The sequence below is a fragment of the Eretmochelys imbricata genome, chromosome 6 (assembly GCF_965152235.1).
Source record: "Eretmochelys imbricata isolate rEreImb1 chromosome 6, rEreImb1.hap1, whole genome shotgun sequence".
In the NCBI taxonomy this organism is placed as follows: domain Eukaryota; kingdom Metazoa; phylum Chordata; order Testudines; family Cheloniidae; genus Eretmochelys; species Eretmochelys imbricata.
In genome coordinates this window covers 95,779,351-95,793,953 of record NC_135577.1, presented here as the reverse complement: position 1 = coordinate 95,793,953, position 14,603 = coordinate 95,779,351, and the positions used below count along the sequence as shown (strand labels likewise).

General features: G+C 45.0%; 1 protein-coding gene across 5 annotated transcripts in view; it reads left to right on the top strand.

Moving 5' to 3' along the window:
• The first annotated feature begins 10,857 nt into the window (after window positions 1–10,857).
• SEL1L (SEL1L adaptor subunit of SYVN1 ubiquitin ligase) overlaps window positions 10,858–14,603 on the top strand; it is a 54,920-nt gene continuing 51,174 nt past the window's right edge. For all 5 annotated transcript variants that reach the window (XR_013346414.1, XR_013346416.1, XR_013346415.1 and 2 more), the window contains exon 1: window positions 10,858–10,975. Coding sequence is in view for 2 of the 5 variants with exons in the window: in XM_077819224.1 (XP_077675350.1) it covers window positions 10,903–10,975 (73 nt within the window). In the remaining 3 variants the exon portion in view is untranslated. The remainder of the gene's footprint in view (window positions 10,976–14,603) is intronic.

Sequence of the window (14,603 nt, the reverse complement as noted above, 5' to 3'; positions counted from 1 at the left end):
TTGGCACTGTGTATGCAAGGAAGATCAGACCACATAATGCAAGGAAGGCATTACTGTGTTATAGTATGCTCCTGTGACATATTAAGATTTACTGTGCAGTTGGGTCTTAAATCCATCAGTGTCTGAGGCTATTGAACACTTTTCCTTCCCTTTTGTTGTTGTTGCTCTTTTAATATTAGAGAGTTGATCTGCAGAAACCAGTGAAGCTAATGAAAGCTGAGAGTGATGCTCCATACTAATCAGCTCCTGGATTGCTCTTGGAACTGACATTTTCATGAAGATAAAGCTAGGCTAATTGGCTCCTCTGTGAGTTTCTCATTTCAGATCTGCTTTTTTGGGTAGCTATTTAATCAACCACTTGTAACCTGGCATCTAATAAAGAAAACTTGTTGAATCATCTAAAATTGTTTCTGAAAGTATTACTGGCCTTGAGATTTTTAGATGGGGCACAAAACAGAAGAATGACTCAAGGGACTTCCTTTTTCCTTCAAAGACAAATTAAAATCACAAACTTCATAGCTTTTGGGTTAGCAACAAGGTGAAAATGGAAATATTAAACCAAATGAATAGCATATACTCCAGGAATAACAGTAAACATAATATATTCAAATAAAAATGTAATTTAAATGAGCCAAATCCTCTACTTTGCACTTTCAAATACAGAGAAGTAGATGACAGATCTAAGGCTCTGTGTAGCTCTGCCTTCCTGGAGCAGTGCTCATCTGGGAGAAGGCAGGATCTGTTAGAGGTCAGGATTTGAAGGAGACAACCCATGGATCGCTGGCTTTCAGTGCAGGCGATCTCTGCCTCCCTGTCTCAGCCACTACACCTGCCCCACTGCACTCACTCATGCCACAACCAGCCCTGCAGCACAGGCATAACTTCTGTGCCATGTATAAAAGTCAGAGGCTTGCAAAAATCCAGTTAAACCATGTGTGATGGGTTGTCACCCCTGGCATGCACTCTAGGAGCCATGGGAACCGCTGTGCCTCCTAACCCCCCAGCTGGGCAGGCCTCTCTCATACTGCTTTGCTGGTTTCAGAGTAACAGCTGTGTTAGTCTGTATTCGCAAAAAGAAAACGAGTACTTGTGGCACCTTAGAGACTAACCAATTTATTTGAGCATGAGCTTTCGTGAGCTACAGCTCACTTCATTGGATGCATACCGTGGAAACTGCAGCAGACTTTATATATATACAGAGAATATGAAACAATACCTCCTCCCACCCCACTGTCCTGCTGGTAATAGCTTATCTAAAGTGATCATCAGGTTAGGCCATTTCCAGCACAAATCCAGGTTTTCTCACCCGCCACCCCCCCCCGTGTATATATAAAGTCTGCTGCAGTTTCCACGGTATGCATCCGATGAAGTGAGCTGTAGCTCACGAAAGCTCATGCTCAAATAAATTGGTTAGTCTCTAAGGTGCCACAAGTACTCCTTTTTCTTTTTACTGCTTGGCTGGTGATTCAGCCAGCCTCTCCAGGCTCTGTTATCACCCAACATGACAGCAGGTGCCGCTACACAGCAAACTGAGCTACCAGAGTGCTAACCCTTGGCCTGCGCCACTTCCCGCAGCCCCTATCGGCCTGGAGCAGTGAACCACGGCCAGTGGGTGCCGCAGTTGGCCAAACCTGCAGACACGGCAGGTAAACAAATTGGCAAACTCACATGAATGCACATCTGAACTCTGGATCGTCACTGATCAAGGACAGCAACTGTGCGTGGGGTGCAGTGGAGGAAGAGGGGAATGATGTGTTAAAGGAGCACTTATTGTTTGACTTTCACACAGCAAGGTGAGAAACTGGGCAAAGAACACTGCCCAATAAACTGTTTGGTTTTTGGTCATATGCTTTTGAATCGTGGTGGTGGTTTCCAAAATTAATGCTTGGTTCCATTTTGTAGTGGTAGGAGGAATTCCTAGATACTGAATCCTGTTCTTGTTGTTGCTGATTCCACCTGGCGGAAGTTTATATAAGGTAATAGTTAAGTGTTTGCACTGTGACTATACATGTGCTAACTCTAAAACTGTAACTCTTCAGTCAGAAGAGAAGCATTACCAAGTGTGAAATACTAGTTCGTTACAAGAGGTGTTATCTCCTCTCCAACAAAAGAAGTCCCATATACACCAGACCACTGTGGATCAGTAAACAAAAGACTTTGTTGATTGCTCCCCTTATACCCAGGATGAGGTGACGTGTAGGTGAACTTATCCCATCAGTTTGAACTCTAAGGGAAAGGAATAAAATTCCCTGACAAGAAGGAACTGTGTCTTCATGCTGCTTAGACTCTGTGGGGTAAAGATTACTAAGCATAAGCCAAAGATCCGCAGCTGCTTAGCATGGGTTCCCCAGCTTTCACATTACAGCAGCTTCTATTACCTTTTTGAACTTGTGCCCACAAGGGCTGGGGTGGGGGAGATACTAGTGAAAGGAGGACACTTGGCCCTAAGAACAGTAAACTATCCTTTACTGAAGGAAGGAAGAACTTGCACTCCAATCTGCACGGGGAGCCCCTAGGACACGCAGAGGGGCTGCAGGGGACTCTGGCTGTTCGGGACAGTTGACCGGGCAGGGAGTCCTCTGCAGCGCTATATTTTTCACACTTATCTCGGGGTTACATGGGGTCACAGCTGGCTACATTCTTATATGTACAATTTATGCTTATTATACAAACTGACTTGTTTACAGGCAAAAATATGCTGAGCTATGCTACAATATCTTTTGGCAGGGTCTGTCCGGACAAAGTTCATTGAAACTGCCTGCATCCTCAGCTTACCTCCAGTCACATACTCAGTCCACCACTTAACTCCTCACCAATCTTCTGCAAGCTGGCCCCTACAGAACTTAAGACTAATTCATTTGTGTTTGTATGTTTACCTGCTTTAACCTTGTACATAACTCACATTTCTTTTTCTTAGTTAATCTTTAGTTTATCATAGGATTGACTACGAGTGTTGTCCTTGGTTTGAGTTCTGAGGTGCAAATTGACCTGGGATAAGTGACCAGCCCTTTGGGAATGGGAATAACCTGAATATTATTGTGATTTTTGATTAAGGGACCATCTTATCATGAAGGAAAGATTACCTGGGTGGCAAGATAGATCAGAGTAACCAAGGGGATTGTCTGTGACTCCATGTTAAGGCTGTCATAGTGCTTGAGCAGTTTACACTTGATATTTGGTTGATGAAATCTAACTCACACCCTGTTTGAAGTTTGTCCCCTTTTTCACAGTTTTCCCTGATGTTGGTGATCATGCTCATGAGCCGCTCCAGGGAGCTTGACAAAGCTAATCTTTCTCCTAGTACAATTATTATCTACTTACACAGCATCTTGTAGGTTTATAGGTGTGCTTGTATGGCTTTAGCCCTCAATCCTACACAATGATTCAAAAATCTACCTCCCCAATCCTGACCCATCTCCATCCATCCAGTGTCACATTTCAACTGGTCTGACATTTCCTTCCAGTATGTCTCACAGTCAGCTTAAATTTAATGACCACAACTTAACTCCTTCTTCCCTACCTAGCAAGAGGTTTGTTTTATTTTAATAAGGACACCCATCACCATGGTATTTGTGTACTATAAACCCTAACCACACCACTCCTGTGTAAAACACCACCTTTCTTTCTGATACTCAGGCCCATAACCTGAGTATCCTCTTTGACTCAGAATCATAGAAGATTAGGGTTGGAGGAGACCTCAGGAGGTCATCTAGTCCAACCCCTTGCTCAAAGCAGGACCAACCACAACTAAATCATCCGAGCCAGGGCTTTGTCAAGCCGGGCCTTAAAAATCTCAATGATGGAGATTCCACCACCTCCCTAGGTAACCCATTTCAGTGCTGCTTCACCCTCCTAGTGAGAGTTTTTCCTAATATCCAATGTACACCTCCTCCACTGCAACTTGAGACCATTGCTCCTTGTTCTGTCATCTGCCACCACTGAGAACAGCTTAGCTTCATCCTGTTTGGAGCCCCCTTCAGGTAGTTAAAGGCTGCTATCAAATCCCCGCTCACTCTTCCCTGCTGCAGACTAAGCCCAGTTCCCTCAGCCCTCCTGCCCCCAAATAATTTTCATTGCCCTCCACTGGACTCTCTTCAATTTGTCCATCCTTTCTGTAGTGGGGGGGCCCAAAATTGGATGCAGTACTCCAGATGTGAACTCACCAATGTCAAATAGAGGGGAATAATTACTTCCCTTGATCTGCTGGCAATGCTCTGACTAATGCAACCCAATATGCCGTTAGCCTTCTTGGCAACAAGGGCACACTGACTCATCTCCAGTTTCTCATCCACTGTAATCCCTAGGTACTTTTCTGCAGAACTGCTGCTTAGCCAGTCGGTCCCCAGCCTGTAGCAGTGCATGGGATTCTTCCATCCTAAGTGCAGGACTCTGCACTTGTTGAACTTCAGAGACTACTTCCTCTTTCTAAACAATATCCAAAAATTCCTCCATATCACCCTGAATATCTGGCCTTTTCTTTCTGTCCATACCACTAAGCCTCTTGTGCAGCAACTCATTGTCTCCAACTACTGCAACAGTCTCCTCTCTGGCCTTCCTGACACCCGCTTCTATTCAGAACACTGCTGTTACAATCATCTTCCAGGGTAGTCATTCTGACTATCGGGGCACCATTTAGGGAAAGTGGGGGGAGGTACTTGCCCCCCCCACCACCAAGTTTCGGACCACAGTGGAGTGGAAACAGGAAAATGAACTACTGCTCCATGCTCTCACCAGAGGAATCAGAAGCCCTTTGCTGTGGTCTGAGAAGTTGCTTCCAAGCAGCTGGACTGGCAGCTCTCCCTGGTCCCGGGAAATATTTCCCTGGCTCTGTCCGCTGCTTCATGCCTGGAAGTGCAAGAGCTGACCCCCCTGACAGCCTACATCGCCAGCAACAGTGGTAGCAGCCCTGGGACCAGAAGGGCACTCAAAGCACTTCATGTGGGTAAATAGCTCCTTGTTACCCAGCTGGTAGGATGAAACACAGGAGAGAGCAGTTTCTGGATAGCTGTGGCCAAGAGAAGAGACCTGTTGAGTGCTGATCTCCTTAAGTCTCTCTTTCTCTCTCTCTCTACCACAAAGCTGACCAGTTTAATTTTCAGTGTAACAGCCCATGTTTCCCTTATACATTTCAGTTGCTGCTAGTGGAAATTAGAGGAAGTTATTATACATACCTATAACTTCTCAATCAGAAAATAAAAATGTTTTTGTGACCAGTTGTTTACTTGGGGTGGGGGGGCACATTGAGAATGCTCAATCAGGGCAAACTGCGAAGAATGGGGCAGACAATCCCCCAAACTGGTAGTTATTCTAATTAGATTCACCAAGCCAGCAACAAAACAGCTTCTACAATACCTTGCTGGTTATCCACAAGCCAAAAACACAGCTCCCTTAAAGCAATCCATCCTTGGGCTCCCACCCAGACAGCCAAGTCAAATATGATAAGGATTACTGAAAATCTTGTTCATCATACATAAAGTTCTACCAATCCCAAGGGATCGGACACATTACCTGCCAGGTCAATTAATATTTCAGATCTCATCCAAATCCACACTTAAAAACAATTCTTATTAACTAAACTAAGATTTATGAAAAAAGAGCATTGTGGTTAATAGGTCATTATACATAAATATATGAATAAATTTCTTAGGTCAGTTTTATAATAAAGATGGTGAGTAGCTGAACTGCAAAAAGTTCTTTCCGGAATCAGTTCATCAGATTATAGTCCAAAAAGGCAGTCCATATACAGAGTTTGTTCAAATTCTTCCATGAGAATTAGCAGGATAATCCAGACAGGAGCTGGAGACCTCAGTCTTGTGATTCAAGCTTCCCCTGACCAAGCTTAAGCAGCTCTGAGATAACAGGATCAGGTCCCTAAAGTTCTTTTACAGATCTCTGGCAGGCCCTTGATAGCCTCTTGATGCAGGTATTACTTGGGTGAAGCACTGTGGCTTTGAAATAAAACCTCCTATTTCCTATGTATACACAGGTAATTATCCATTAAGCAGTTCATAGACAGTTTACTACAAACTTCAAAGAGAAATATAGCCGATGATATCATACCAAAGTTCCATCTAAATGTTAATATTCCCATCTGATCTCTGAATCAATAGAATATAGTAACAGACAGGAACCATCTGGTTACATCGTTAATTTCTAACAAGATATAAGTAAACACATACAAAATACCTTTTAGTATTTACCTCTACTTAAACAATAGACTAGAGCTTTGAAATGCAAACCATCTAACATGGCTTTGCTAGCTATTTATAAGGAATGGCCCTAATTACCATTTACATACTTTTCTAATATGTCTTTAAAGGTAGAATTTGGGTCATTTAGCCTGCTAGTTTTATGGCTCAGTGTCAGAGTTTTCATTTTTGAATTTGTCTATGTACCCCTGGAGGGCTCTTAATCCTTCTAGGTTGTAACAGCCTTGGAATAGGTCTCTTTACTAGCTTCATTAATATACGAGTATGCCCTTGAAATAACATTGTTTAGAGGGCAAATTTTCTTAACATTTAAGACATATAGTGTCATATTATATTTTCATAAAGGCGTACTTAAGAATCATCCATTTGGGACACTGCAGATACATATTCAGGATTTCTATATTACATTATAGAACTGAACAGTTTCCAGAGGCTAAAACAGGCTTTCAGATCAGTCATTTTTAAATGCAGGTTAAATTTTTAAATTCATTTTCATGTTTTGAATCTTTACACCTTTTCTACCTTGAATTGAAGTGTATTTTCATTTGTGCTGGAGAAATATCTAATGCATTGTATAAACAGATTACAATGTTTAAGACTTTATTTCTAATTACTGAGTAACTTAATATGAAAAGAAAACACACTGCCATTGGAAAAGGGGATAACATTTTTATCTACTGGAAATACACTTTCAGGTGCCTTAGAGTTGATAGGAAACCCATATCAGCCAATCTATTGTAATTTTTTTTTCTAATTATCACTTTATAAGCTTTTTGTCTTTCCTGTTTTTTAAGACAGTGTGGGGAAAAAATTGTTTTCTAATTTGTAAGTTATTCCATGTTTTAGAAGAATGTTTGAGGGGAAACTCAACTACTTTAGATTTCATAACTTTTAAATGAAAAATGAGATATACAAATTAAGAGTGCATATGTTTTCTTCCAGAAGGTAAAATAAATGAAAATAAAGTATGTGGGTGTTTGGGAGTGATTGGTGTGACGTTGTAAGGACAATGATATTGAGCAAATATTCTGCATGGATTTTATTTACCTGTTAAAGTTATTAGTTCTTGTATTAAGGCTCCGATTTACTGATACAGGAAACTAAATGCAAAATAATGCACACTGAAAAACATAATCCCAAATATACATACAAAATGATTGGGTCTAAATTAGATGTTACCACTCAAGAAAGAGAAGTGGGAGTCATTGTAGATAGTTCTCATAAAACATCTGCTCAATGTGCAGAAGTAGTCAAAAAAGCTAACAGAGTGTTAGGAACCATTAGGAAAGGGATAAATAACAAGGTAAAAAATATCATAATGCCTTTATATAAATCCATGGTACGCCCCCATCTTGAACACTGTGTGCGGACCTGGTCACCACATCTCAAAAAAGATATACTGGAACTGGAAAAGGTACAGAGAAGGGCAATAAAAATGATTACTGGTATGGAACAGCTTCCATGTAAGGAGAGATTAAAAAGACTGGGACTTTTCAGCTTGGAAAAGAGACGACTCGGGGAGGATATGACAAAGGTCTATAAAATCTTGACTGGCATGGGGAAAGTAAATAAGGAAATGTTATTTACTCTTTCACATAACACATGAACTAGAGGTCACTCAATGAAATTAATAAGCGGCAGGTTTAAAACAAACAAAGGGAAGTACTTCTTCACATAACACACAGTCAGCCCGTAAAAATCTTTGCCAGGCGTTGTTGTGAAGGTCAAAACTATCACAGGGTTAAAAAAAGAACTAGATAAATTCATGTAGGATGGGTCCATCAATGACGATTAGCCAGGATGGGCTGGGTTACAACACCATGCTCTTGAGTATCCCTAGCCTCTGTTTGCCAGAAGTTGGCAGTGGACAAAAGGGGATGGATCACTTGATTGCCTGCTCTGTTCATTCCCTCTGAAGCCCCTGGCATTGGCCACTGTTTGAAGACAGGATACTAGGTTAGATGGACCATAGGTCTGACCCAGTATGGTCGTTCTTATGATGCCTCAAGGTTTGGGATTGGGAATATTTTGCTGAATTATCTCCTGATTGTTCTAAATTTACATATCAACTTAAAATATGGCTTTGGTGTTTCTATATATTTTTCTTTCTTTATATAAGAATTAGATACAATGCTCCTGTCAGCTACTGTCTAAGTTATCTGCAAAAAACCTAGAGTTTTCATGTACCTATGTAACCCCTGAAATCATGGTTAAAATTGCCCCACCTACCAAAATCTGAAATAGCGCCCCTCCTGACTATGTCACCCTCCACACTCTGAGTCTCTGGACTAGCTCCCTCTTCTTCACCATATCAAATTCAATTTTCTGGTCTTTTCCATAAGGTCCTTTGCAACTTAGTCCCTCCCTACTCATTGGCTCCTGTCCAAATCTTCCAAGAATAAGCTTTCTTGCATCAGCACATTCTGTTTCACAGCTGAATTGAAATAGCCCTTCCACTTTTCAGGAGATGAGGGGCTGCTGTTTGCCCCCTCTGCATAGATATGATAGCACAAAGTATGAGTCTCAGCAATACTATTTCCTGTTAAGTTTGCTAGCAGTAGAAGTGGTCAACACTTTTCAATTTCTGATTAAATTTCAAAATTTCTGGAAGAAAGTAAGTGAGGGACATTTTGACAAAAGGTTCACAATTCACTACCAGTGCCATGTTTTCTATTCAGTTTTATGTCTGGGTGGGAGTTTTCAAATGTTGTAATTCTAACCAAATCTGGAGATTTAAATAAAATGGGAAGAATTTTCTACAAAGCTTTTCCTGATCAGCTCTGCAGGGGAGCTTGGTGGTTGCTCTCCACTCCTCAGGAACTTGGGGTAGAGAGGCTGTAGGTTAGCATTAGCTGTGGTGTTGCCCTTTGAGGGTCTTTCCCAGTAGGGTTGCCAACATTATATTTAAAAAACACGGGCCAGACCTCAGAGGACCCCAAATTTGACTTGAACCTATGAAGGCAAGTCCCTTTCCCCACCCCCATTCTTCCAAGGGTTTCTCTCTCTCCAGCTCTGGATGTAGCAGAGAACTCAGGGCCTCAGTTGCTGGGCCAGAGCCGCTGCAACTCCTGTTCAGGTTTGGCACAGGTGCTGGGAGCCAAGCTGGAGACTGCAGTTGCTGATCTTTGACTGCTGCAGCACTGTGCATCCGGCTGGGGACATTGGTAGAGATTCTGGGAGCCAGGAGGCTATACCCCGGGAGTATTGACACACATACCCCCACCCCCGCCAGACAGAGCTCCTTCCTGACTCCACCCTTCAGTGTAGCTCAAGGGCAAACAGCAAGGATCAGCAATCTTTGGCCCATGGCCCACCAGGGTAAGCTCCCGGCAGGCCAGGCTGGTTTATTTACCTGCCACATCTGCAGGTTCAGCTGATCACAGCTCCCACTGGCCGCAGTTCACCGCTCCAGGCCAGTGTGGGCTGTGGGAAGCGGCGCGGGCTGCAGGATGTGCTGGCCACCAATTCCTGCAGTGCCCATTGGCCTGGAACGGCAAACCGCAGCCAGTGGGAGCTGCAATCAGCCCAACCCGCCTGGGGGCTTACGCTGGCGGGCCGCGTGCCAAAGGTTGCCGATCCCTGGCACACAATCTGTACACTTGCTCTGCCTGACAGAGCCTGCACAGGGAAAGCAGATGGGATTGCTGCGCTTAAGGGTTGGAGTCAGCAGGGACCCTGTCCAGCAATGGCACAGAACTCACAAGGTGCATCTTTCCACTCCCCTCCCAACCCTGGCCCTTGAGCACCGCCTCATCTGCTCAGGTTGCCAAACCTCCAGGATTGTCCTGGAGTCTCCAGCTATTAAAGATTAATCTTTAATTAAAGATTGTCATGTGATGCAACCTCCCAAATATGGGGAACCAAAATTGGCAGCCGACAGCTTCCCCTCTGCAGCACTGAAGGGCCAGGGTCAGAGGGGAGGAGAGAGGAGTTGAAAGATGAGGCACCTGTGAGTACCGGCCCCCTGCTGTTGAAACGCGGGATAAAAGGCGTCCAGAGGTGAGATTTAGTAGGGGACAGGCAATTTTCTGTTTAAACACCGGACGTTGCTTATAATTAGGTTGACTAGATGGCAAGTGTGAAAAATCGGGACAGGAGGTGGAGGGTAACAGGTGCCTCTCTAAGAAAAAGCCCCAAATATCAGGACAGTCCCTATAAAATTGGGACATCTGGTCACCCTACTTATAATACAGGGCTATTGGGAACCCACCAGCTCTTATTTGCGCCCCACCCCAGCTGAGGGAGCACAAATCTGTTCCATCCCACGGTCAAGGGTGAATTATAGCTGGACTCCCAACAACCGACTCACACGGCCCGCCTCAGCTGCTGTACCGCGCGCTCTTCGCCGTGCCTTGTAGGTATTGTGGTGCTGGGCCCGTGATGCATTCTGGGTATTGTAGTCCGGACGTTTGATCTCCCTGGGCCAGCGCTGCCAGGGTTGCGATTCCCTTCTTGAGATTCGGTTGGCCGGGCGAAGGTATCCGTCAGTATATAATGTGCTCAGCCAATCCGACTGGGCCATGTCGGAGAAGCTATCGTCCAATGGGCCGCCCGCGCTGTGAATGGCCCACAGTGTTTGGTTGTTGTCGTAGAGCTGGTGTGGCGTGATTGGCCCCCTCGAGGCAGGTGGGCGGGGTGGGGAAGCCGGACTTGGGGCTCCGCGGCGGCGTTGTCGTCTCACAGGAGCCCTGCGATGGATCTGCGGAAGCGGCTGGCGTGGCTACTCTGCGCCGCGGCGCTGTTGAGCTGTGGCCTAGCCACTGCGGGTCAGTATTTAGGGCCCCGAGGGCGTAACCCCCACGTCCCTCTCCCGGGCGGGGCAAGGGGCTCGCCTCTCTACCGCCTCCCTGCCCGTGGGGTAGCCGCCCCTCCAGGACGGTAGCGCGGGGTGCCGGCCTTGGGGGAGAGCTGGGGGTGGCGCGGGGATGGGGGCACTGGGGCTTCGAGAGACTCGTGGCTCAGCGACACGGGCGCGGGGAGAGAAGCGTCGGGATAGTGGTGGGGACTGGAGACAGTGGGGTGGCTGATCCAGGGATAGGTGCGGTGTGGGGTTAAGTGAGGATGGGATGGTGGGATTTGGGGGCACGGGTGGTAGTGGGGTGGATGGGGCAGTGTGGGGTCAGTTGGGGAGGGCATGTCAGGATGGTGGGGGATGAGTGACAGCGGGGTGGTGTAGAGTCAGGTGGGGAGAGTGTGTTGGGGTGGTGGGAGGATGGGGGACAGCTGGGTGGCTGACCCAGCGATGGTTGTGGTCTGGGGCAGGGGTTGGCTGCCTGCGGGCTGATTTTTAGTGGCCCTCAGCTGCCAGTCAGGGTTCCGGCTGCGGGCCCCATTCAGCCCGCTGCTGGCCTGGATGGATGGAACCCCGGGACGGGACCCCGGCTGGCAGGGGCCGGCAGCTGGGACCCTGGCTGGCAGCGGGCTGAGTGGCGCAGCGTGCTGCCGGTCTGGGGTTCCATCTGCCATGTGTGCTGCCGATCTGGGGTTCTGTCCGCCAGGCCCTGCCAGCCAGGGTCCCGGCCGCTGGCCCCGCTCAGCCCACTGCTGGTCTGGGGTTCCAGCCACCAGCCTCTGCCAACCGGGGTTCTAGCTGCCAGCCCCACTCAGCCTGCTGCCAGCCCATAGTTCCGTCCATCCAGGCCGGCAGCAGGATGAGCGGGGCCGGCAGCCGGGACCCCAGACAGGCAGCATGGGCAGCAGATGGAACCCCAGACTGGCAGCGTGCTGAGCCACTTCTCAAAGGTTGCCAACCCCTGGTCGGGGTAAGGTAGGGAGGTGGTGTTGGGATGTTGGGGTATAAGTGACAGCAGGATGTATGGGGTGCTCAGATGATGAGGGGAAGGGGAATGGGTAACAGGTGGCTGACCTAACTTGTAGTGTGGGGTCAGATGGGAACACATGTCAACAGCTTCTAACCTTCTACTTTAGATTGTTGCTGGTGATGGACTTGTCTGTTTTGATAAACTGTTTTAGGGAAGGACTGAAAAACATCATGCTTGAGTTAACACATCAACTGCCCCAAATCTGTTGGCTCTTATGTAGAGTAGAAAAAAAGGTGATTTTATTTTTTAAGCCTGTTAGCAAAGTGCCGTTAAGGGGGATCCTGGAAGGTGTTAAGAATTGTGTGCACTGGATGCCAATGTTTTTAAACACCTTGTAACCAAAATGTGTGTTTATAAAAATACCCTTTTCTCTAATTTAGACATGTCCTTACTAAGTAAGCAGTGCTGGAGTTTCTTCTGTTAATAAAATGTCTTTAGTGTTGTAAGTGTGCATAATACATCGACAGTGCTTCGTTATGTTATTCCAAATACTTGTTAATTACATTGTTTAATTTATCTCTCTTTCACATTCTCTCAGCCTCCAGTTCACACAACCTTCCCATGTTTTTACAGACAGATGCTTGAAAGGATGTTATCTGGCTACAGAGGCTATGTGTACGATAACATTTTTGTCAGTAAAACTTTTGTTGGTCAGGGGAGTAAAAAAACACACCCCAACCAACAAAAGCACCGGTGTGGACAGCGCTATGTCGGCAGGAGATCGTCTCCTAATGACATAGCTACCAGCACTTGTTAGGGGTGGTTTAGTTATGCTGGCATAGAACAGCTACGTGGGAGACCTGACACTGGCACAATTGTAGCAGTACAGCTGTGCCACTGTCGTGTCTGTAGTGTAGACATAGGCAGAGACAGCTTCACCCTGAACTTTTTGGGGAAAAGATGCCTCCCAAATGGGCTTTTTGGAAGATTTGTGATATTGGGAGGTGTCACTTAAGAAGATGACCTCATAGTCAGCCTGATAAGTTTTTGGTAAACAAGTCCTAGACTTTTTATCTTTTGCGTATGCTACCAGCTAGAGGGTTAAAAATTGTAGGTTGCCTTGTTCAAGTACTGGATCTCAAATACCGTTGTCACAGCTTTTGTAGATAACATAACTGGCCATCTGTGTGTTTCCCAAAGTGTAGTACAGAAGCATCTAGCTTTCTGAAGTCAAAAAGATAACATAACCTCACTTACCCAATACACTTGCTATCTACCACTTCTCAGAGTGCTTATAAAGAAATTAAAAATGAAAACTGGTCTCATCCCACCACATATGAATCAATCAGTTGTACATGCAGGATATTTAAGTGCATGTGATTGGCATGGCTGGTATGCAGCATGTAATTTTTTTGACAGGGCTGTGTTCTCTGGAGTGTGATATCCTGGTAGTTGAACTTTGAACCTAGTACTCAAGGTTTTGGTTTTTTTTATACAAAATTAAATCGTGAGTAATTGATGGTATGATGAATATCCTCAACAATAGGGTATGTTTAAAACACATGGCACTATGTATGCATGTTGGCTGCCCTCTTGGCTGAAATACGGGGGATTGATCTGGGGACCTCCAGAGCTAAGAGCATGAACAGCTAAAGAGCCAAGGCTCTGTAGCTGAGGGCTGTAACAACTCACATCCTCTGTGGATCAGCACAGAGAGGGGCTTGGAACACATATTCACCTGTGTATTATGTATTGCAGAGTTCGATTCTGTCACCAGATTTTAATTTTCAGATGCTTAAGTTAGGTACAAACATCTATAATAAAATACATAGGTAATATGTATTTGGTGTGTTAGGTGTTGCTAAGGGGTTGCTATGGCTAAAAATTGGAATGGTCATCATGTCAAGATCCAGATATAACTTTGAATGTATCAAAATGATTTTTGGCAGCCACTGTGATCCTGGAAAGGCATTTCTTAACTAACATTTGCTTTAGGAGGTTATTTTGTGAACTGGTTCTGGCTTGTGACTGTTTTCATTGGATTCTCTGATATCCTGCAACAATAGGCCTATTGGTAACTTGAAACATTCTTTGACGGGTCTGGTACAAGCCTAGAGGCTTGATGTTGAATGCTAAAACTCAGTTGTTTTACACTTGGAGCAGGCCTCCCAAGTGGATATTTGAATTCCTAAATACTCACCCATAACTTCTGGAGGCTAATCCTAAATCATCTGGGATGTGGAAAAATTATTTCTGAGCAACCTCAAACTCAAATTCTTGAACCTGCAATTTAATTGTCTGGATTCAAAAGTTTTTGATAAGGTTTCTATTTCGGTACATAGCTTATCAAATACTGTTTTTGGCCTTGTAACCAAGACTCACAATCCTAGTTTGAAATCTTAATTTAATGAAAACCTTAAACTTTGCTCAAATCAGTAATTTATTGGAGACTTCATGCTTGCTGTTAAGCCAAGAAAAGTGTTGGGCCTCAAATGAATGCGCCTCGCCATCTGTTTATAGAATAAGATGTAAATATGTTTGAAAGAGAGTGTGATTTAGATGAGGACTCTCTTGATGTAGCTCAATCCAGATAAAATTGATAAGATACTGGTAAATTGGGGGAAGCAACTGG